Source organism: Calliopsis andreniformis, chromosome 9, assembly GCF_051401765.1.
Source record: "Calliopsis andreniformis isolate RMS-2024a chromosome 9, iyCalAndr_principal, whole genome shotgun sequence".
Taxonomy (NCBI): Eukaryota; Metazoa; Arthropoda; class Insecta; order Hymenoptera; family Andrenidae; genus Calliopsis; species Calliopsis andreniformis.
This window is the reverse complement of record NC_135070.1, coordinates 2,747,904-2,771,896: the sequence shown is the minus strand read 5'-3', so window position 1 is coordinate 2,771,896 and position 23,993 is coordinate 2,747,904. Positions and strand designations below refer to the sequence as shown.

The 23,993-nt window shown below is 34.7% G+C and overlaps 3 protein-coding genes across 7 annotated transcripts in view; 1 reads left to right on the top strand and 2 right to left on the bottom strand.

Moving 5' to 3' along the window:
• Positions 1–428: 428 nt before the first annotated feature.
• On the top strand, positions 429–3,932 carry LOC143182853 (vesicular integral-membrane protein VIP36). The gene is made up of 7 exons (XM_076384142.1): positions 429–668; positions 979–1,094; positions 1,189–1,386; positions 1,467–1,629; positions 2,285–2,451; positions 2,552–2,615; positions 2,694–3,932. Exons 1-7 carry the CDS (start codon positions 557–559, stop codon positions 2,843–2,845), a joined length of 972 nt encoding a protein of 323 aa, XP_076240257.1. The 5' UTR covers positions 429–556; the 3' UTR covers positions 2,846–3,932.
• Positions 3,919–8,652, bottom strand: Wfs1 (wolframin ER transmembrane glycoprotein wfs1). 2 transcript variants are annotated; one of them, XM_076384124.1, is made up of 6 exons: positions 8,349–8,652; positions 7,888–7,992; positions 7,564–7,780; positions 7,260–7,483; positions 5,979–7,183; positions 3,919–5,891 (listed from the first exon to the last, which is right to left on the bottom strand). In XM_076384124.1, exons 1-6 carry the CDS (start codon positions 8,404–8,406, stop codon positions 5,106–5,108), a joined length of 2,595 nt encoding a protein of 864 aa, XP_076240239.1. In that variant the 5' UTR covers positions 8,407–8,652; the 3' UTR covers positions 3,919–5,105. The 2 variants fall into 2 exon arrangements, with proteins under 2 accessions (XP_076240239.1, XP_076240240.1); XM_076384125.1 differs by lacking the exons at positions 7,888–7,992; positions 8,349–8,652 and having other exon boundaries at positions 7,564–7,598; positions 7,661–7,753.
• Positions 8,653–8,954: 302 nt separating this feature from the next.
• Scgalpha (sarcoglycan alpha) overlaps positions 8,955–23,993 on the bottom strand; it is a 31,178-nt gene continuing 16,139 nt past the window's right edge. For 2 of the 4 annotated variants that reach the window (XM_076384137.1, XM_076384138.1), the window contains exons 6-11: positions 16,923–17,097; positions 16,255–16,502; positions 10,986–11,063; positions 10,461–10,604; positions 10,313–10,381; positions 9,806–10,246 (exon numbers count right to left, since the gene is read on the bottom strand). In XM_076384137.1, coding sequence (XP_076240252.1) covers positions 10,222–10,246; positions 10,313–10,381; positions 10,461–10,604; positions 10,986–11,063; positions 16,255–16,502; positions 16,923–17,097 — 739 coding nt within the window. In that variant the 3' untranslated portion in view covers positions 9,806–10,221. Of the gene's footprint in view, positions 9,384–9,615; positions 9,715–9,805; positions 10,247–10,312; positions 10,382–10,460; positions 10,605–10,985; positions 11,064–16,254; positions 16,503–16,922; positions 17,098–23,993 lie in introns of those variants that run through there. The other 2 variants (XR_013002523.1, XM_076384139.1) reach the window with 2 other exon arrangements.

Genomic DNA, 23,993 nt, shown 5'->3' with positions numbered 1-23,993 from the left:
TAGTCTTACAATCGGTCTTAATAAAATCAAAGATAACTATTTTTTAGTCTACACAGACTCGCTCATGCACAACCTTGCTTTTTTGGCGCGTCTGTTAATTGCTCTCGCCTTCACTGATGGCGCTGACATCACTTCACATGTGAATTCGCCACACTTTCGTAGAAATTTTACGTAAGAAATTAATCATTGAAATTAATTACATTTTTCAATTAATTTATACAATTTTAATTACTTTAATTAATTTAATTAACTTAATATATGTATGATGAATTCTAAATCTTTAATGAAAATTTATACTAAAAATACATAGATGTCTTTCAATTAAATTTCTAGATACGCTTTCAAGGAACATTTTGCTTTTGCTGCTGGCTAAATTGTTCAATTTTAGTAACTAGCTAAGTTCGATGTCGAGAGTCGAGAGTCGAGAGTCGAGAGCGATGTCATGATCGTGATGATTCCGACAGTGCGTTTTGTGAATTACGCGTTGTAATGATCTAGGTGCAAACCAAGATATTTAGTGTTGTTAGTCGTATTCTAGTAATTGAAGGACATAAAAATGAAGGCATTTATATATCTGGTAATTGTTAGTGTACTAGAATTAGTGTGCGCAGAATGGAACACAAAAGATTATATGAAACGAGAACATTCTTTGATCAGACCATATCAAGGTAAGTGAATTTTCGAAGGTTTCTTAGATATTACATTGGATAACGTGGAATGTCGTGACGTGTAATCTTTCGGGGTTCAAATTAAACACCTACAACTTAAATTTTTCTGCTAAAATACAAAACTCTATTATAATGAAAAGATTATAAGGTTACTTTGTTATCTTGCCTCCCTTTTTTGTAATAATAAGGCAATTTAACGATAATAAAGTTCGAACCTGGTCTTAGGATATCAATGAATTCTTTAACATAAATTTACTATAAAAATAACTGACTCTTGCATTTAATAAAAGTAATATATACATATATTTAGGATCTGGAATGACAATACCCAATTGGGATTTTTTGGGCAGTACAATGGTAACAAATAACTACATAAGATTAACACCAGATCAGCAAAGTAAACAAGGTGCCATATGGAATGCAGTTGTAAGTTTCATCTTGTTATTGCATCGTCAAAATATATTATGCACATAAATACAATTTAGCGACATTTTTCTTTTTTATTATTTTATTAACTCAGCCCTGCCATGTAAGAAATTGGGAACTACAAATTCACTTTAAAGTCCATGGAAAAGGAAGAGATTTGTTTGGCGATGGTCTTGCTATTTGGTATGCAAAAGAGAGAATGAAACCAGGTCCTGTATTTGGAAATCAAGATTATTTCCAAGGATTGGCTGTAATTTTAGATACCTATAGTAACCATAATGGTCCTCATAATGTATGTACAATATTAAAAAATCTGTTGTTTGAATCCTAAGGTGATACAGTTCAATTATATTATTTGTTTAAATTTAACAGCATCAACATCCTTACATTTCTGCTATGGTCAATAACGGTTCTTTGCATTATGATCATGATCGTGATGGAACACATACACAATTAGCAGGCTGTGAAGCAAAATTTAGGAATTTAGAACATGATACACACATTGCTATACTATATCAAAAAGATACATTAACTGGTAAGCAAATGTAAATGTGAAGCACAAAAAGTTACGAGCATGACAAACAGCATTATATAACTGCATACAGTATTAATAAAAACCAAGCCTGTTAACCAATAACTATTTTAATTTTGTTTGTTTTAATACTTGTTGTTTCACATTACCATAAAAATTATATATTCAACATGTTACTAGATATGTATTCAACTTATCTGTATGTAATACTTTAAAGTAGATAACAAATATTTATAGTTGTGATGTTCATGCATCTATACTATTCTGTGTGGTGTCGTATACATTAACATTACAGTGAGGTCTTACCCTGAGGCCTCCTGGCTTACATCATGGAGTACTTCTACTTCAACAAGTGGTATTTTTTCATCTCTTCATGCACTATTCACTATCAATCTCATTTTGTTTTATTTTCATATCATTATAGATTGCTTTTTTTTTCTTCATAACTTATATTATCTGTGTTTCCAAATTATCTGCCAAATTTGCATGAAAATTAATAAAAAAAAAGATATTTGTTCTTAGTTGTGAAAATTACTCTACAGCTTCTTATTTAAAGCAAGCATGGGATAAAACTGTATGACAGATATTAATCTAATTTATAATATAAAGAACTGAGTTTATTATAAGCTTTTTTTCAACAATATTCTCTTTAATATAGTATCAATAGATGTCGCAAATAAAGCTGCATGGACGGAATGCTTCTCTGTCAAGAATGTAAAACTACCTACGGGTTATTACTTTGGAGTCTCTGCAACAACAGGAGACTTATCTGACAATCATGATATATTGTCAATTCGTTTGTTTGAATTGGACTTACCAGATGATGTAAGTATTCATATTAGTATTCATATAGTATTTCATGTGTCATGAAAATTAATGATAGTACATAGTAATATCCTTAATAATACATTATATTCAATTTTAGCCTAAAGATCAAGAAGATAGATCCAATATTCTACCATCAGCTGCATATTTTGAAGCTCCACGAGGTACGATAACAGAAAATATACATATTTGACTTACTTGGAACTTAATTTCATGAAATGTTTCTTTTTTTTTTTTTGCAGAACACATAGATGATCCAAAGCAATCTGCGTTAAGCAGAATAATGTTCTTCCTGTTAATGTTGGTGGGTGCGCTTGCAATAATCGCCTGTATTGTAATAGCAATTATGTGGTACCAAAAGCATCAAGAAAATAGTAGGAAACGTTTTTATTAAAATCCCGATATATCAAATGCTGTTCTGCTTTAAACTTCTCGTTTACATCGGATGTTCTTTCTGTAAAATACGAACTAGTTGTAAAGTGTTCATAAGACTGTTTCTTTGGATATTAATATAACAAGCGATTGTTAACGTATCAGCCATTATTTCCGTTTCAGGAAAAATAACACTGGAAAAATATTTTAACAGGAGAAATATATATACGATTAAACGATAATAATAATGTAGAAATTGTTGCAGCAGTTATGAAGCATGTCGGGTTAGGCTAATTATTGCTCTGGTCCTAAAAAGATAATCGTGCGTAGTACAGAGTTCCTTTACCAAAGTTTTCATGCTCTTAATTTGCTGCAATGACTCTTTCTAGACTTAAGTTCAGTAAATGTTTATTATTGGATTATTGTAAGAGATAAATTTTACACAGTCGGGTGTCCATATTTTTGCAATAGATAGGTCATATAAATGAGAATTACATTACACATGCAGCTTGAATTTTAACATTTTTCTATGAATTTGTTGCGAGCAATAATGATGAATGTGTTCCAAAAGTGAAGGATAGAAGACTAAGTAATTTATAGTAAGTCTGGAACTTGCAGTATTTTAATGAAGCATCATATACGCGGGTGGGACATCCGATTAGAGAAACCAATTTCCAATTTCCAATTTCCAATTTGGAATGACAATGGATTTCGATAAAAGCGTTTTTCTCACCTTGACTTATCTTTAATATACATGGATTATAATCGAAAAGACTTTATGAATGCAAATTTTATATTTGTATATAAATGAACGGAACATTATCGATATATGGAATAGTTGTAGAGTGATTTCGTACTGTACAACTCTTTTTTATACAATAACTAAAATAAAGGGAACCAAAATCTCTAAATAAACGATTGTCTTGTTAAAAAGTGTAATGTTATCATTCATTGAAATAATGTATGTACGTGGTTTGTTGCCAAATACGAAATAAATATGTACTAAATTGTATAAAAAAGGATTCATTATTTTAAGGAAACATAAACAATTGTAAAAAAAAAAATAAATTTGTGTATATCCTGTAAATTTGTAAGATATCTCAACAAAACATTTAGTGTAACAATATATTTACTTTAAAATATATTTTATTATAAATAAGAAAATCATTTACTCGAACAGAAAACATCAAGGCACATCTATATTTGTCTTTTGTCTCATAGAACTTTTTTCTATTGTCCTGATATGACGTGTAAAATAACTATCGTCAATACTTTAGATACTTATGAGATATTTTATACTTTAATTGTTTATGCTTTCAAACTCTAAACACATAACATGGATTTTCCTTAACAATGATCTTTAACGCCTAAACATATATATCAATTTTACTAGTTCTTCAAATACATATAATACTTATGACATTCACAAGAGCAAAGATATTTCAATACTATATTATAGTTTTGAGATTCCATCGTAATTCGTATAGGTGTCAATGTCAAAATATTTTGAAAATATAATGACTCCTAACTAAGAAACTGATATAATATTAGGTACACACATCACATTCGTTGTAGATAGTAGATACGTCGTTCTTAAACGTGTAAATTAAGTTTTTTATATTTAGATGCGAATGATGTTCCTCGATAAAATTTAATATACAAAAACTGATGTAATATTTGTTCACTATTGCATTAAAATAAGACCAAGGAGATTATGCCCCTTTTTCTTACGAGTTTCCGTAAACGGAATAGAAAAATATTAAGCGCATTTGTCTCTATTACTGGCAGTAATACGAAAATATGTCAATCTTAAAATATACATATGTATATCATATAAGTGTACTCTTTGACGTAGGTACATTTTATGAGTTTCTACTGAATTTCTAATGCCTGAGGCGTTGGTAACATCAAAATATGCTTGTACATTCCTATTAAACTTACATACACGTATGCAACGATTAAAAAAACTACGTTTTCTTTTTACATGGTCTAAATTCTAAATAATAATTCTCAATTTAATAAACAAACTAAACAACAAGTTTGTTTTGAAAGACATTAATATCTAAAAATCCAGAAGAATTCAAGAATACTGAGCTGACATTTAATAATCTCTTTCCCTAATTTTTCTTTTGTTCTGTTGTATACTGAGTTCTCTCCTTTCCTGCATTCCAACTCTTACAAAGATCTAAAGAATCTCAATGCAATATATATCTTAATTTTCACAAAAGAAATAACGCCATGATTCAATATACATTTTACATTTTTTATATCGCCGGAGGTAATTATTTGAACATCACGATGGGATTAAACAAAAAATTCAAGACAGTCTTTAGACCTAGCCAAAGGTCGCTGAAGATTGAACTCAGCGTTATGTGATATTTATAGCGTTTACAAGATTTTAAGTCGATGGAATGACAGGCGAGACAACCAATTTCTTCCAACTCAATTTGCGGTTTGGCACCACCGAGCAATGATTCTCCCGTCAAATCATCGTTCAAAAGCATGCCAGAAAACCAAATTTTATCCCCTGGATATATGTTCAAACTAAAGTTAGTGAATGAATGATCTGCTACAAGTGAAATTTCCGCGTTATTCCCCCACATACCACTCTTCATCTTAACCGAAATTTCAAACTCGTGTCGATTCCAAGAGGGAAAATGGCATTTGTTTCTTCGTCTTTGAATGCTTGCAAAATGTTTGCAATTCTTTTGCCGTAATTCATCGCCTAAATCGCAGTTATTTACATATGGTTCGCCGTACATACAACTAATTGCATTTCTCATACTGTCAGGTAACTTATTGAATATCGAGGCGATGCTATTTTTTATTGATTTCACTTTGACATTAGTTACGTATCCCTCCCATGAGACCAATATTCCTTCCAAATCGGCGCACTGAATTTGTACTTGAGCTTTGGATGACAATTCTTCCCACGCAGGCTGATGACAATGATTTTGGTATTGCTCCCAAGATAACGTGGAAATACCTTCGTATGTTTCTGCTTCTTGTTTGTATTCCATGATGATTGGCCAAGACAAGAACATGCCAGCACCGATACCCATAATCAACTGCAAGTTCATGTAACAATTAAAATTCTATAAATGCAAGTTTGGAAATACGGATTTACTGAATTAATGTAGTAGTAATAGATTTACCTGGATAACTGTAATGATCCAGTTAAATCTGGGGGTTCTCGTTTTTCTCAAATACCACGAAGCAAGGAATGGCATTCCTCCAAGTAAAGCGGTGATAGCTATCCTCATGGCTAGGTCGCTTTCTGATAAGTATTTAGCAGTAGCCACGATGGGTAAAATGATAGAAGCTAGGCCAGCAAGTGGTAAAAAGAGAACCATGCCGACTAATGCTAGAGCACCTCTGATTAGACCGTACCAAGTCGCACCCTGTGAGCTGAAGATTGCTATTTGCCACCAGCTCAGAGTGACACAATGGGGTATTAAAGTTTGATAAGTGCCTCGCCAATTATCTCTAGCAGCCATTTTTGCGAATACCGCTGGGATCAAGAGATAGAAAACAGCTCGAAAATTTAAACAAAATTCGATGCCATTCCCAACTACATAGGAGGCGAAAGTTGGCACCTTCATGTCCAGAAACCTCCATCCTTGTGCTACTACAATGTCCGTTTCGTACGGATATTTAGCAAGAACGTGAACACCAAAACTAAAGAGTGCTAAGAAGTCTGGAAATCTGGACGAATCTTTCCACATAAAATTTAACAAAGTTATTAACGTTAAAGCGATTGCTATAATGGTGAATTCAGACTGAGGTGTCCACTGATGAGCTATGACAGGATAGATCATCAGATTCATTAATAAAGCTAGAAAAAAGTGACCATAAGGTTTGAGATTGTTGCAGCAAAACTGATATTCTGCTTCTTCTGGATTTAAGTTACCGCCTGAATAACTTAGAAATAACCCCGACCAAACACGGAAGTTGTTGAATTCGCGTTTTCGTTGTAGCATTTGAAAAGTAGCAATAACCATCACCACAAAAGATAAATAATACAGAGCCATTGGTATGAAGAGTATGAGACTTTCTGTTCCAAGCAATGAATACAGTAGAAGCAACAATAATATATGAATATTCGATGTAAAAAGTACTTTTTTAATTGACATTGCCCTTTGGCCTAATGTTTCTATCAACCAAATATAGAGCCGTTTCAAAGAAGCTAAAGGATGAATGAGAGGTCTTTGAAACAATGGTATGGTATCCAGTGCTATCTGCGATGGATCTACCATACATAAAGCATGAGAAACAATTGGAAGCATCCCACGAGCATAACTGGCTGCGGCAGAAACCAGTGCCGCTTCTGTGATCTTTTCTCCTTGATGATCTGACCAGTCTATAATTTAAAAGATAACAACAGATAAATGGATATTTTTACGTACAAAAAAGCTAAATTGTAAATACTGATTTACCATGTACATCATTTTCTTTTTCTTCATCTTTTTTTGGTACTGATTCTTCAGGAAGCCCATTTTTTGGAAAGTTATCGGTTGATATATCATTTAGATTCTTCTGCAAGTTATTGTGCAAGACATTATTTGTATAAGAACAACTTGCTTTATTAGAAGATTTTGTTAAATCTCTCATACATCTTTGTAGCTGCTCTGTTGTGATAAAATCTTCACCATTTGAGAGACTATGAAATATATAATAATTATAGATATGCATGTATTCAAATATTGCACTATTAATTCTTTGTTATCTAAATTCTTGTACCTAGTAAACATTTCTCTTGCAGCTCTTCTAGCCAACTTTTCATCTTGAGTCATATCAAGACAACTTTTTACATCATAATAATTGTGCTCCGTAATACCTCTGCCAGTTGCTAAGCACTTCCTAAGAATATTTGTTGCTTCTAAATTTCCTTGCTCTGAAGCTTTCGTAAGCCAATACACACCTAATTTTGCATTCTCCTCCTTATCCACATCCAGATCTAAATTCATATTTTGTACACAGACGGAGTAAAATATTAGATAAATAAATTAAACTGCTATTACAATATTATGTTTATGTATAATTATATAAAAATTGTTATTGTACCACATCTTTCTTCCAAAAGTTGTTTAGCTAAAACCACTTGAGATTCTGGACAACCATCCTCAGCTAGCTGAGATCGCAATCTTCTGAGAGATCCTCTTGGTCCATCTAAAATTATGTAAACTTTAATCTTTTGAAAATTGATTGATACTCTTAACTATCATTATTAATCATTTCAATTACAAATTCTCTTTCAAATATGTAACTCAGAATTCACTTCTTTTTAAATACAAATCAACACTTTAATGTGAAGTTACGTCAAAATGATATTATTAAGCATTCTTTATATCGATTTGCCAACTGTCAAACACTTGTTTCTTCACGGAACAGAACAACGGTTGACTGACACTTCTCAATATCCGCGATATTCGTGCGAAAATAACACGAATCGTTCGTAGTTGTTTCTCGCGATACGTAATTGAAAGTTTTTAGACAAAGCTGACAGCGAAATTGTTTTACGTTACCGTGCAGTGTCCATTGTTTTCTACCAGATCTGCCAGACAGTGGTACAATGCCAGCCATAACTTGAAAAATCTTGAAGAGGATTGATCAAGTGATCACACTTTAGGTATTAGCCCTGTCCCCGGTAACGAATTATCCGCTGTCGAAAAATTTCGCCCCAATACACATTCGAGATCGTTTGACAAGGCAACTGTTAAAAAATTGGCGTGCAAAGCATGGTTCTTTGAGACGCACGCGCGACCGCCGTGAAGGTTAGGTTTTCGAATAAACATCAGGTTACGGTGAGTGACAAGATTATAAGCAGAGGTAGACATTTAAAGGTAAAAAAAATTAGGTCGCTTCTGTTTGGAAGAAGAAAGTGAAAAGAATTGAAATTATAATTGGAGAATGTTAGGATAAACAAAAGGTGGCATAGAAATTTGCTGTTCCGCAAATTCCTCAAATTTAAAATCATTTTTTCTGAGTTTCACGAATTAAGACATCGCATCTTTCATAGTTTCTTTATATGGTAGCAGGACTTTTAAAATGTCCTTGCTTTTATTTACAGTCTTCATTCGTTATAATCTTAGGATAGGTTATCAGTACTGGTCATTGTGAGTTTGAGCAGTGTGCTTCTGAAGTTAAGTTTTTAATTCGTATTTGTATTATCAGAGATTGAAAAGTAAAAAAAAAAAAAACGTAAAAGAAAAGATGGAAGTGTGGAGTTAATCATATTCTCGAAACTCGGAATAAGGGGAGATTCCCGCGTAGAAGGCTACAAATAAGGTCATTTTTAGAATTTTTTCTATAACAAATTGAATAAAATGATAATCTGTGATGTCTGACATTTCATTGTGTATTTTTTGAACATATAAAAAGTTGTATACTTTTTATTTTATGCGAGTATTAAGAGCGTCCGTGTCATGTTTCATAGCCTAGTCTAAGTCTTCGAAAAATTCTCTTTGAACGGTGGCACGGGAAGTATTTCGACCGTAAATTTGAATAATAAAAACATGGAATATTTTTATAAACCACATGAAATTTTCGAGACAATGAACCTACGAAAGAGAAAAAAAATTATTTTATCATTTTCTGACACTTTAAAGTCAAACATCATTTTTTACCAATTTCTTCACAATTCTATACTCCTTAAAGATGGGGAGTAAATTTATAAAAAAAAAGAATACATTTAGATTGATCGATTAATTTCTGAAATATTTGTCTTACCAGTTTGAAAAATGATGTTTGAAAAAAACGTGTTTAAAGTTGAGCCGCTAATATCAAACTTACGTGGGAGCTATTACTTAAAGCTTATGACTTTAGTCATTTTTAGAATTTTGAAATTTCCTTGTAACTGCGTATTCTCGAAAAATCGTAGAAAAGGAATGTCTAAAAAAAATCAAATTTTTTAAAGCTTTAAACCGGAAACTCCCTATAAGGTAATAATGAGAAAATAAAAACTTCGTTTCAGTGATTTAAGTGGAAGAATATTTTTCACATCTTTTGTATTGAAACTGTAATACAGTAGTGGTAAGTATTATACTAGTAGTAGTAAATACTTTTTAGACATAATTTATTGCTACATTTTCAATAGATTTCTAAGTGATATGTACACTGATTTGTAATAAATAAGCTACACAATACTAACTCACTGCATCTATATATCATGAGATCCTTTCAGTGATGCACGACACGGGAAAAAAAGATGGTTTATGCACGTTCCATGCAACGTCAAGCGTCACATTCCTGCCATCAAAATATGACGTTGATCCTGAAGCACTGAGTAGAAGTAATAATGGAGCCAGTCTTGACGAGTTTGCGATTTGTCTCACTATCGTGATAGCAAAGCAGCCTATTTGTTTAGCAAAACCACGTCTTCGCTGGCTCCTCGTGTAGTCAGAAATCGGCTCGAATCCCAGGTCTGAGAAATGAATGATTAATACTAAGAATAATCACCATTTAAGGATAACAAGAGTATCAGACTTACAGATTGGTTGGTCCCATGTACGGTGGAGGATTTGGTCGAACGTATGGATTACAACGTTCATTGGCGATTCTGAGGAAACATTATTCGCTTAAAATTTGTGTTCATCTATAACAAATATTGCTAGTATTGAATATTTGAAATAAAGTACCTGGGACTTCGGAGTAAGGAATCGCTGGGACTGGAAGGCTGAGCCGACAGTGACTTCAAAGTGCCTCTTTCAGTGGCGGCATATTGAACCATTTGTATGTTATTGTTGCTAACTCCTTCCCTCGGTGAAAGTTCTCTTTTCTCCCTGTCAGCACAGGAACAGAAACGCTTAATTAGAAAACTATACACTCCAATCTTCTAATACGTTCAACCCAAGAAAGTAAGCGTTCAATAAAACTGTTAGAGAAGTCACGCTGGACTTAAACGTCAAGTTGTGTTGCTGCAGATTTTTGAATACCTCTTAAGCGCGTTAGTGAAAAACTGTCGGGACGATTAGTACATACGAGTTAACACATTGGAGACCGATGACCCATTCTTTGGGTTAGTGGATAACTCTTCTCGTCAGCCGTGGGCACAGCATTTGAATGATATTTTATACTTAGAAACTGTTGTCGGCTACTGACAACAGTTTTGACAATACACTAGTCTCGAATGTGTTAATCTAGCTTTCATGTCGCTAGTATACCTGACTGCTGGTCTTCCCGGCTTATCGAGGAAGACGTTAAACAATTGATCGAAGTACACGTCGGATTCGGGATCGTTCCTATGAAGACAAAGAAACTGTGTAAAGTCGAAGTAATGGAAGGGAGAACAAAAGAAGCATTGTGAAGTAGAAAAGTAGCGAGGGAAGAGGCGGAAGGACGCTGAAAAAAACGTTTTCACGGAGACTGCGGTTGATCATTCAAATGAATTCCACGCGCACTATCAGCTATCAATTTTTCCTTATTTTTTTGTCCCTTTTACGAGTCATATCGCCCGATGACGTGAGTCTCCTGTTCCTGTTTTCGCGTTTACCCGCATTATCTGCGGTCTGATGGCGATTACCTTGATCGTGCGCACAGATCGCGAGCCCCAACACCCTTGAATGACAAGGTAACCATGTACATTTCAGACATGGAAGTATTTTTGTAGGCCAAGATCTGACAAAAGATATCCTCGCTTCAGATAATTTACATTCCTTGCCCGAAAAAATGATTTAGAGATGAAACGTATTTACGATTTTGAGCTTGAACAGTCCAGAATTTCGGCACAAATATCACAAAGAGAGCTTAGAGCAACTATATGCATGGGGAAAATCCTTGCTGGCAGTGGATTAAAGCGGCTGATGGTAACCTCGGGTAGTATTTCAATAGCCGTTTTGTGAAGAGGAAAACACGGCTATTAGGTGTTCTGTTCGCAGAATAGAGGCAACATTTACGGATCATATTGCAACTGGTTCCGCGAAGAACATAATCACCTTCTCCGACGCAATCATGCGGATAATTGTGAATCGAATTATCGTATTACGTAGCCGCGGGTGCCAGGTACGAGGCAAAAAGTCCTGACGATGACCGTTTGACAATTATGCGCAACAACTTGTCAGCTAATCGCACCTACGCGTCAGATTCATCCTTCTTTTTACATCGAAACGCATTTGCATTCGAAGTGGGAGCAGAATCTGTTACAAATAGCACTGGTTCTCAAACCGTTTCTCTTGATACTCCATCTTTCTGACTTCTAAGAATATTATGACTCGCAGCAGTTGTTAAATAAATTACTCCTCTTTCATATCTTGAAAATTTAAGATGTGAAATTCAATTTAATTTATATCTTTAAATTTTCTAATTTAAGAACTAGGGATTTATAATAATAACTGTTTCGCTAATGTCCATTAAAGCTGTCACTAAATGTTACAGAATTTATTGTACTATACTAAACTCTTAAGTATAGAGAATAGGTTAATAACACTATCTTGACTTTACAAAGTACAGAAATGTAAAGTATTAAATTACAGTTACACATTTTACTCTGAATCACTGTTGCGTAGAAGATCCTACTGCCTTTGTATTCCCTCGCAATCGCAATCAATGAAAGCGAAAACCACTGTTCTATTTCACTTGTCTTCGACACAATCTGTTCACTCCCACTTTCATCCAATTCCTGGAACAAAATTGCTTCGTACTATTATAATAGAATAGTTTAGTGCGCCGAAGTTGTATTTTTCTTCGTATTTCTTCCAGTATACATTGCTATAATTGTGATTCGCTTTCAGAGAAGGATAATACAGAAAATTCTATTTAGAAGCTATGCATCGAAGAGTTGGACGACAATAAAGATTCGCATAACTTATCTTTTTTGACAACCGCCATTGTAGGTAAAGGCGAAGTCAATATTTTGGACTTCATCCGTGATTTCTTGTGAGTAGAAAATCCGGACCAGCGCTGATACACTTCGACATTAAGTGGACTGTGCATTAATCAATGCCACCGGAGAACGGGTCGCGAAATGCCGAAGCTCCTCTTCTATTTATACCTGCGACTGGACTACACGTGTACGCCTGAAGGAAAAATCGCTTACTTGTTTCTGTTTATAAATATCATTACGTTCGCTTACGTAGCTCGTATTTACCGTGTCAGTTGTACAAACATCTTCCCGTAATGCCATTAAAACCGGTCGTTCCTTCCTCTACCTATACATGGTGTTTCAGAATTGTTGGTTAAGGTTTAATTTGCTTAACTTGACCGTACAAAAACGGAGAGAAAAAGTCTTGGTAGAGTAAAACATAAATCTACAAACTAATCATTTCTTATATTCAATTTTTTTATATTGTAAAGCAAGTTCTTTGCCTGCTTGCACATAAGGCAATAGGTTGATGTCGTGATAGATCAATGTAACGAAATTAAAAAGTGAATATTTAAAATTAGGTATATAAGATGATTTGAATTGAGAATCTACTTAGTTCAAAGGTGAACAATACTATCAATTTTTAACCATACAGTGTTGATCAAAAGAAAAATTCAATTTACAAGAGGAACATGTATCGCCCATTTGCTATCAGAGTTAGAAGATTTCACAAGAAAAACCAGTGAATCAACTTGACGAATAAAATATAAAATGAGAATTATTGTATGTGAATAAAACAATAATCAGTGGTTTAAATCCTTTTTCGACATCCCCATATGCGTACTCAAACTTGCATTTATTTTTAAACAATATCCTACTGTCTAAACCCAATATATTCACGTGTACAATCCTCCAACTCGATTACTCCAAAATAGTATTCATCTTGTAAAATGTAAACTATGACAAAACGTTTGACTCAAAAGCTCTCCTTTTAGATTTATGAACTTTATTGTACCTACCGAAATATAACAAGTTAATGGAGTTTGCAAGGGTCTCTAATTGCGAGTCACGTTTCATTGTTAACTATAGACGAAGCGTGATTACGTGTTACATATCGCCTTTTAACCGATCCAATCGACTCTGGTCGTTTCAAGTGCCAAGACTACGTCCCCCTAATTAACCAAGCGTGCGTTGATTGCGCTTATCCAGCCAGCACGGTTCGCTACGATCGTATTTTCGTTTCGACCGTGCCATTCGGCGTGTCGGCATTGCTACTTGACCAGATATCGTTTGCTATTTATGAATGAAACCAGCCGTGCGTAGTAGTCCCCTCTATCTCGTGTCTTAGCGCCCCTACTACTCGCATGTAGGTTGGTTGCCTGACTGTACGCACAAGCCGCATGTTGGAATTCATTCCTCGAACACGTGGTTCGTGTAGAATGACAAATATTTCGGTCGCCGTTCTACGCTGCACGTATCAAGAGAAATTTATGTTGGCTAGCCATGCACCTGGCACTCTTTTCGCGCGAAACACGTCGCCTCTCTTGTCACCGCTTTACGGAGGGACCCAACTACATCGCTTTAATTACGGTACGTTTTCGCGTGACTGTAAATCGTGATTTTTATTGTCATGACATTGCACGATAATGCAATTCATGCGATTTTCTCATATCCTAGGAAGACTTAAAAGTGTCCTCTAGTTTAGGCTGCTTAGAAACAATGTTGTTTAATAATTTTTTTTCTCAAAACTATGAAGTCTTACGTTTGTAAAGTTTATATTTTTATTTGTATAAGTTTGAGAAAATCATGCAAATCTTTTTGTGATAACAATGAAGTTATTATGTTATAAAAGTTCTATAATAAGTTAAAAAAGACGATAAAAGAAAGTATTGGCACTTCAGATTTGTGCTAATCAGTTGAAAGTATCGATATGATGGTGATTATACAGAAAAAATATATTGAAAATTGGTAAAACGAAGACACTTTAACGAAAAAGTAGTAAAATGGAAGTTAAAAAATAAGTGACTGTAAATATTGCTTTAATTTTAGTTCCAACTATTATGGAATATTTAAGGTACATTTTTACGTGACATTAAATGTCATGACTTTTGCCGTCATGACACGGTACAACAATGTAATAGCATTAAGTTTCACTGTTTCTTCTAGTTTTCACGAGGAGAGAAGTCACGACACCCGCTGTTACGACCGTAAAAGTCACGATTTAGTGTCACGTGAAAATGTTCTTTTAGTATTTGAAAGGAATGGTTTGAAGGCCTAATGTTACGAAAAGTTGAACAATTTTTTTAAATAGTTGAGATAACACGTTCATTAATGTCAGTAACTTTGAATTTCAAACTGGAAATATAAATGTAGGACCTCAAAATAAAAAAAATTCTGAACAAAGGATGTTTGAAAATTGACTTCGAAAGTTATAAGATTGTAGGAGCGCAAAATATCGCAATAACTGAAGTTTATCCCCTCTATTGCTCTACAAAAATAAAAATGGAATTTTTATATATTTCGTTCAAAATAATGGCTTCCAACTAGGTGACAAGCCACTCAGAGAACGAGTGGCTGGCTGACATTGTGTGTTAAATGTTATTAACAGACACTTTATTTATTTTTTTCCTCAACAATACTCTAAGTAAGAAAATTGAATGATGATTAGTACTATTTTCAAAATAAACAATATATTTTGAAGTTGTTCGAAATTCCTATAGTCTTATGAGTTCAGAAGCTGACATCTCTTGAATGATGCATTTGTGAAGATATTATCAGAGGAAAATTTTGTTTGTTTTAAAGTTATTGTTTGTTTTAAAATTTGCCAAATTTGATAATTTTACTCGGAAGCAACCTTGGAAATTTATCAAAGATGAAATGTCGATATTCAAAATTGAGCGAATTTAGCAAAAAAGGCTGAGAAGAAGAAAAAGGACATTTTCATAAAGAAGCTCGGCGTATAAAAACATGTTGATTTGCATGATCTCTCAAAATCACAATTATAATTTAAAAAGTTGTTATACATAAAGTATTTAAAGAAAACTGTATGTGAATATAGTGTTACGTGAAAGTTCTGTTTTATTTAAATTTCAACTTAGTATCTATTTCTTTTGTTAATCTTCTGACTGTATAAGAGAAAACAGAGAAAGTACCTATGTATTGCACAAATTGTCTAAGTCCATTAACTTAGATGCGATAAAGAGGTTAAAGTATTCTATTATCTTTCGTTGAGATAACCAAATTATAAGCATAATTAATAGACACTTAAAACGTGTTATCTAAAATTCTCTAATATCCAATTTTTTTATAGAATCTCCAGCATTAAAAACGACGTTTATCAAATGCGGTAATTTAGTAGTTGACCGCGTTATAGCATGACCTTTGCGTTTCATAACACAATAATTATGTAGCGTTCTTTTTATTCTGTTTTCCTCGCTGAAAGAATGCTGTTATAATAGATATGTATAATTGGCTATTGGACGCTATGGTAATCATAGTTCACCGATTTTTATTAAAAAGAAAAAATGATTATTCTTAAAAATGGTTGCGATTATCACCACAGTACTATATATAAGTGTTCGAATAGCCTTCGAAGGCACTTAAAACAGATCCTGTGTAATACACATACTCACATTTTCTCGTGATTTAAGCACAGTATGGTACTGAGTAAGGCAGCCAAAATGAGAAACAACGTGGTTGGCACGAAGATCGTGGCCGCGATTTCTTTGAAGTAACTCCTCGTGGGAATACTAGCTTTCGTTGACCTGGCCCATCGCCATTCCGTGTGCTCCGAAATGCCGGAAGCAGGCAAACCGACCACGTTCATGCTCGATCCCCGCCTTGCGCTTTCTTGTTGTAGACTCTGCTGTTCTTGTTCTACCTACTCAAACAAGTAATAAATATACAATGTGTCTTGCAAAGTGCAATAAAAGTCAAGCAGGGACTGATTCTCCGTGGACAAATCGAAAATTCATTAAATTCTTTCAACTAATTTATGGTTGACAAAAGTGCAAAAACTTTTTATTTATAATATAAGTACAGACGGATGAATAAATAATAAAACGAAAGAATAGCTCGATTTTGTTACAAAAATATTTGGATATTTTATAAACATATACGTAAATAAATCTAATGTTAAAACTGTAAAATAGGTAAATATCATACATGAGACAATAGTAATTATTTTAAAAATACGTTCCTTGCGATCTCTTTTGCAGAGATCAATTTATATAAAATATACATTGAATAAATCTATAACAAAAAGACAAATAAAACGACTGAAACGATGAAAAATACATACCAATCGGAAGGAACACCAATCTAAAATAAATTCCGCCATCCTGAATAATCTCTCCACGCTAGTACGCTTGAAATCCCGCGGGCAAGATTTCAATTTCGACAGCGACTTCACTTCCTCTTGTAGTTTATTCAGTTCTTGCGAAAACGGTACAGAACTGCCCAGCCTCATGACGACTCTGTCGCAAAAAAGGTTTACACAGCTTGAATCTTTTCATACATAATATGTAATATGTAATATCGTAACAAAACGATTTGCTCGACACGATCGACAATGACAAATATTTGTATCAAATCACAGTTCTCTGTGACCTACGTTTGTAGGCGTTCACGGTCGTGTACCTACAGAACTGATCTACGTGCGATACGTCACGTTGATGAATTCCACTTTCGAATTGCGTCACCGCTTTCCTGCCCATGCATCATTTTCCGTTATCTCGGATGAAGGTTACGGATAGTCCCACACATGTTTTCCGCATTTTCTTTTTCCTGAACGTTTAAAGTCCCCTCATGATATGTATATGTAAGTACATATATACAGGGTGGAAATTATAAAGCGTTACAGGCGAATATCTCCAAAAATATTGATTATATGCAAAAATGTTCCAGATGAAAGTTGTTCAGCACTAAATTCGTCTTAAAATAAACTATAATATCAGCAAAAAATAAAATGGTTCCATTTGAAAAAATGGTCGTGATCTTCACCTCACCTTTGCGCGTCCACTGGGAAAAATAAACTGTCTCCCACCACACAATATTCCTCTCGGTGCTGAATAACTTTCATTTGAAACACATTTTTGCGTATAATCAATATTTTTGGAGATATTCGTCTGTAACGCTTTATAATTTCCACCCTATATATATTCTTAATGCTTTGCCTGCGATAATGTGTTACTCACATATGGTTGATAATTTTTAGAGGTGGGCGGGTACCAGAGATTCTGGGTTCGAGTCGGGTTGGATATTTTTCTCGATTTAGGGTGGGCACCCGAAAGTTTGTAATACTCGGGTACCCGAAAACTTCGGGTCAATTAAGCTTAGGGAAAATACTTCTTAAATATTTAGATAAACTATTTAAGTTTAGGTAAAAATGATTAACAACAATTCCAAAGATTGAATTCGGGTCAAGTAATGCTTAATTGTATAAGTAAATGTTTACATATTCTGTGTACGTGAAATCAGATTGTAAAAATCCGCAAACAAAGAAAAAAATTCATAATATGTTAGATGAAAACTATTTTATTTTAAATTACTGTGAAGAAAACATAATTGCTCAATTTTTTCAGGTATTAATTTTGTTTGCGGGACTGTTACAACATGATAAGAACAGTAAGGTATTTTCTAACTATTGCTGCCAGTATTGGGAAACACTTGCAATTATGTTTTCCCAATCAGTTATAGATAACGCAAGATTCGGGTACTTGAATGTTACAAATTTTCAAATACCAGCCCCGACTTCGATTTCGGGTACCCACCCACCCTAACAATTTTTACATCATTGTGTATAACACTAACGTACCCAATTATGAATAGTGTTAACAAAAAAAACAACGATAGATAACTAAAAGAAGGAGGGCATTGTAGAATATATATAAAAATGGTTTAAACTTTTTTTTTCTTCAAATTGGAATCACTGCCAAAGTAATAACATTTTTGGTGAATTTAGTCATTATTATCGATATTTTATTGATATTCAACGAAGCATCAATAATAATCATTTAATTAGAAATGCCTGAGGTGGAATGCAACGCATTAACTCTGAATAGCTGACCTTTCGTAAAGATGACGATTATAACATTAAAATCTCAGATATCTTACAATTAGTTACCTAAAATTAAGAACCATTTATGTATCAACGTGTTGGGCTCGGTACGATTACACAGTCGAAGCACAAGTCAGTAGAATTTTGTCTTATATTCGATAGTAAAACATAAAATAAATAAAATCATTTGTTTTACATAATAGTCCTCATTTCCTTTAATTTATAAAGTGACTCAAAACTTTTCAATAGTAGTAGGTAGAATGTTTATAAAAACGGTTAAGCTTCAAATTATCCGTAAAAATTCTTCTTAATATTCTAAGTAATAAGATTGTCGCTCTCATTGATTCAGTTTACGATTGCTTAGAAAATCATAGATGCGTCAATGAGAACAGAAAATACCTCGACGAGTCGATTCTTCCTTCGTTGGGATGACTATCTACTTAAATCATCAGGAGATTCATTACTTTGTCTCTGCGTCATACACGACGAAGATTCGCTCATAAATTTTACAGGAACGTTGACGCGTGTCTACACAATCATCGATAATGTATTTTCTTGATATTGGTCGGCACGTGTCCAAAAAAGCTAATATACACTAGAAAATATATGTAACACGAATATCTATAGACGATAGCTCGCAATATTATGAATAAGAGCACAAGAGAACTCCCTCGAGCGCTACTCTCAGTTACTCGAATCGTGACGTTTAAGTTACCGTATTACTGCATTTTTTATTTACACGAACGAGAACTCCTTTAGGACTGACACACACAAGTGATTTTTCAGAGTAAAAGAAGTTGTATCATGTACGTATTCATGTTTCACGAGAAGTCCCATGGAAAGCATTATGGGCAATGCTTTTCAGAGAACTTCCTGTGGGACGCGAATAGTACTGCTCACGCATAAAGATTAATTTGATTTCATTTATCTCGTTTGATGTGATAACAATCATGAAAGAAATGCAGCTAGTTGTTTTTTTAGCTACTCTAGTACTATAACTACATCATTGGTTGCTTGGACGAGTGCAAGTTTTGTAAGGCTCCATAGTAAGCTGTACAGTAAATCAAAAATTGTGTTTGAAAATATTACAATAGTTTTGAAAGGATTTACTGTAGTTGTAGAGAAAAATCTATCTTACTACTGCTTATAAAAATTCTTTGAAATTATGTTTCATAGATAATATAAGGAACAATCGCAATGATTGTAGATATCGACTAGCGGATATCGACTATTATAATTTTAGAGGTACTACAATTCTCAAAAAACTTCATACTAAATAATTTATTATCTTCATTGATACCTTGTTTTTAAAACAATAAATATACCTACTGTGCCTGTAAACTGATTTATACATATAGTTCAACACACTTCTGAAGTTAGCTACTGTACTGGTAGCACGTGGAATGTGATCTTGCCAAACATGTGCACGATAATGCACAATCAACAAAATTTCTATCCTTGGAATAACTTTCGAAACAATGAATTCATTAATGAACTTCTAATGAGAGAATATTCTACATACTCAAATATGTTTCTGTCTCTCTACAGGCTCTATACCTCTACTCCATTTACACGATAACAAAATAAGATGAAGTTAAGCCAACTAATAATATCCAATCAATAGATATTAACTATATTTTAATCAATAATTAATTCCTTACTTTATAATAACGATTCACTGTCATAATACAAAGTATACGGTATTCGACAAGAGGTATCAGAAATTTTAAGGAATGATTTTACATATCAAAATAGGGTGAAAATCAAGAATGACGAAATTGTGTTTGGCGTTTTAGAGTTATTACCTTTTGCAAAAAAGGCTAAAATTCGTGTAAAACCTGTTTCACTTGGGGCTTATTTTGTACATATACTGTCAGCGTGCATTAATCAGGTTAACTGCAGCGATATCAGTAGAATGGATCTTCAAAACAGACACATTTCTCGCATATTTTAAATATTTTCTCAGAAAACTCAAACGCGTTTCGTCTATCTTGATTTTCTTTTTAATTTAGCATATAGAATCATCATTTAAAACTTCTGATACCTGTTGTCAAACATCCTATATACAGGGTGTCCCATATTTAGTGCTACAAGCTGAAAGAGGGTAATTCTACACGATAAAATAAGATAAAAATATCGAATAAAAAATTTTGATATCAAGCTTCATTTTTGGGAAAATTGACTTTGAATTTGGACCAAGTGTAAGTGTACCGAACTACAGTTTTAGGTATTTGAGGGGTAAACGGGAAAGGGGGAATGCTTTTAGCATACTGTGAAAACAGTCAGTGGTCAGTGTTCCTTTATGCTGTGCACTTTTCAAGCATCCAAAGCTGTACTTCCGTGTGCTTGCTCTCGATCATAATTCAAACTCCATTTCCTCGAAAACGAAGCACAATATCAAAAAAATGTATTCTATATTTTTACGACTATTTTTTAAGTAGAATTACTGACTTTCCGCTTATATCACCAGGTTTGAGATATCTTGTATTTATATTTCAAATTTTTCAGCAGGCTCTGTTAAAGCATCGAATTTAGCAAAAAAGAAGAAATTGAAAAAAGAAGAAAATACTTTCTTCGTTTATTTGTAATGATCATTTAGTAATAATCAACCAATTGATTAATTTAATCCATTCGAGCAGAATAACGACCTAAATTCATAGTATATGATTAAAACCAAAATGCCTGTCTACAAGTAAATGTTAACCTTTATTAATCTTTCACGTTTAACCCTGTTTCCTAACTGGACGTACGACATGCGACAAATCCGAACGACCGACAAACACCGACAGTACGCAAACAAATAACATTTATACGTGTTACATTCTAAATACCACTGCTTTCACATAGGTCATTATTCATCGACATCGGTAGGATTTGTCGTAACTAGTTCATCGTTGTCCGATATTTCATTAGGACAAAGCCTTGTTGAAGACTGTTCAATGACAAGTGTCAGAAATTTTAAGACATAATTCTACATGCTAAAATAAGACAAACATAAAGGCAGACGAAATTGCATGTGAGGCTTCGTTTCCATATTACTAATTGTTGAGGAAATGCCTAACATACGCGTGAAATTTGTCCGACTCAGAACTTATTCTATTGATTTCGCTGTGTCTGATCTAATGCACGCCGACAGGGAAATAAGTCCCAAACAGAGATATTTCACACGATCTTTAGACGCTTTTGCAACAATTAATAACTCTAAAATGAAACTGCAAGCGCAATTTCGTCATTCTTGATTTCCGTTCTATTTTTATATGTAGAATCATTCCTTATAATTACTGACACCTGTTGTCGAACGCCCTGTATATAATTTATAGCTTGGTTGAAGTTTTATTCGGTAAAGTTTCCGTGTCATTTTAGATGCGACATACGACCGATACGGTAAAGTTACAATATTCCGTTGTAGATGACATACAACCGATTAGAGAACAGAACAGTTTCCAATTTGTTCTTTAATATTATATTTCTTAATAAAAGTCTTTATTAATTTATTTCCACGTTGCATTAGTATGGCGAAAAATGACCTATACATGTATAACGCATTTTGTTTAAAGTGGACACGAAATAAGTACTATACAACTAAATAAACCATAACGTATGCAACTTTAAAAAATTTCTATGACAATGGATTAAGTATAATTCTTCTAATAAGATGAGTCCTGACAACAATATAGATCTATTGGTTTTAAGCCTCATCTCGTTAGCGGAGAACGGTACATTTTGACAAATCTAGTTTTGCAGGTGATTAATGTCAATTATTAATACCTTATCAATTGTTTTAATTCTATACCCTCGCAGATATTCAACTGTGCGGCGGATACTTCATCTTTGAGAATGTAGAAATAAAACAGTTAGTTGTCAGAACAATTAACAACAATTGACAAAGATGACGAGTAAAACGATTTGTCAAACTGTAGTCATAGACATGTTCCTCATAAAGGTCTCCCAAAGCACCCCATCGCGATTCATGGTCACTAAACTCGCAATGTATATCGTGCACCAAATAATAGTTCTCTAGTGACGCGTCTACAGTGAACGATGTCACAACGAACTTTCACCGCGGTGCATCGTCGCGTGATGCGTTGGGACGCGGTGACGTCTAAGGCCGAGAGTGCGAGATATGCGAGCAGCGACAGACCAGCCGGAAGCCATTCAGTCGTTTAACTGGTACGAGCACGCCGACAATGTCGCACTTACGTTGCCAGTCGACTTATATGTATACACGCAGTTAATACGTTAAGCTCGCGCGATTGATCTACGCCGTGGTTCCTCCACGCGTTCATTCTCGTTCGTTCCCTGGTCGTTAAGCTCAAGCGTTGACACTGCAGATAGAACAGTGTGCGACAGTGGATCACGAGAGGATTCGCACGTGTCCAGCCAACGTTGGACCCTTCGCGTGACTCCATATCGGCGAGCCAGTTTCTTTTTCGTCGACGACGTAGCTCGCGTTTGCTGTCGCGGTCTCGGTTTCCGGATTCTAGCGTGCTAGAGCAGCGGTTTCGTAACGCGCGATGAATAGAGTGCTCTTCCTGCGGTCGATTCGCAGGACGGAAGCCTTCCTACGCGTGGCTGCGTTCCAATGACGCCTCGCGATCCCGGCCCGAAGGTTGCCTATGCTCGGAGCTTCGAGAGGGAACGACTGTCCCAGAGTAAACTGAAAAAACGTCGACGCTCGTGTACGAACAGCGGAGCATTGTGCATCGAGATCGGGTGATAGGAAGCGCGTGCGAATTCTTTCACAGCTAGAAATACTTTCTTGCCGATGGCGAGTGTGTTGGCATTACTCATGGGTGGACCCTGGTGCCAGTGATAGTGCATGAAATGAACCCGACCTGACGGGGCTAATCGCTGACGCGAAACTTCGTGAAATTGGAATCTTCGTGCTGTAACGACACGTGCTTCGTGAGAATTAAGCTTCGAGGCTTTGTTAGTGCGTCAATCGGGCGATAGATTGGCAGCCTCTGCGGACACGAGCTGGGTAAGTGTAGCGAAGGTCCAAACTCGAAGGGACTGGGCCTCGGTCTCGAGTCACTGGGAAACGGCAGAGCGAAACGAAACTTGCTGCGATTTGAAGGAGTTACATAATAAACTACTGAAAATGCGAATAACTGCTCGGGACGACGGTCTTTTTAGCGTTACCGCAGATAGCTATCTCTAATGACGTACACGCATACGTACATTCTTTGACGCGGAGCAAGAATGTCTACTGGCAGAGTGGAGCTAGAGCGTCTATAGCGGTTAGCGGTTGCGTTTGCACGATGTGACGCGCCGACTAATCGTTTTTGCGCTGTCGTGTGATCTGTCGGGAAT

Excerpts from the sequence above, each read along its gene's own strand:
- Wfs1 (XM_076384124.1), bottom strand. The coding sequence starts at position 8,406 with ATGGCTGGCATTGTACCACTGTCTGGCAGATCTGGTAGAAAACAATGG. Across the intron at positions 7,993-8,348 it reads AAAACAATGGACACTGCACG|ATGGACCAAGAGGATCTCTC; the intron begins GTAACGTAAAAC and ends ACATAATTTTAG. Across the intron at positions 7,484-7,563 it reads GCAAGAGAAATGTTTACTAG|TCTCTCAAATGGTGAAGATT; the intron begins GTACAAGAATTT and ends TATATTTCATAG.
- LOC143182853 (XM_076384142.1), top strand. The coding sequence starts at position 557 with ATGAAGGCATTTATATATCTGGTAATTGTTAGTGTACTAGAATTAGTG. Across the intron at positions 1,387-1,466 it reads ACCATAATGGTCCTCATAAT|CATCAACATCCTTACATTTC; the intron begins GTATGTACAATA and ends TAAATTTAACAG. Across the intron at positions 2,452-2,551 it reads AATTGGACTTACCAGATGAT|CCTAAAGATCAAGAAGATAG; the intron begins GTAAGTATTCAT and ends ATTCAATTTTAG.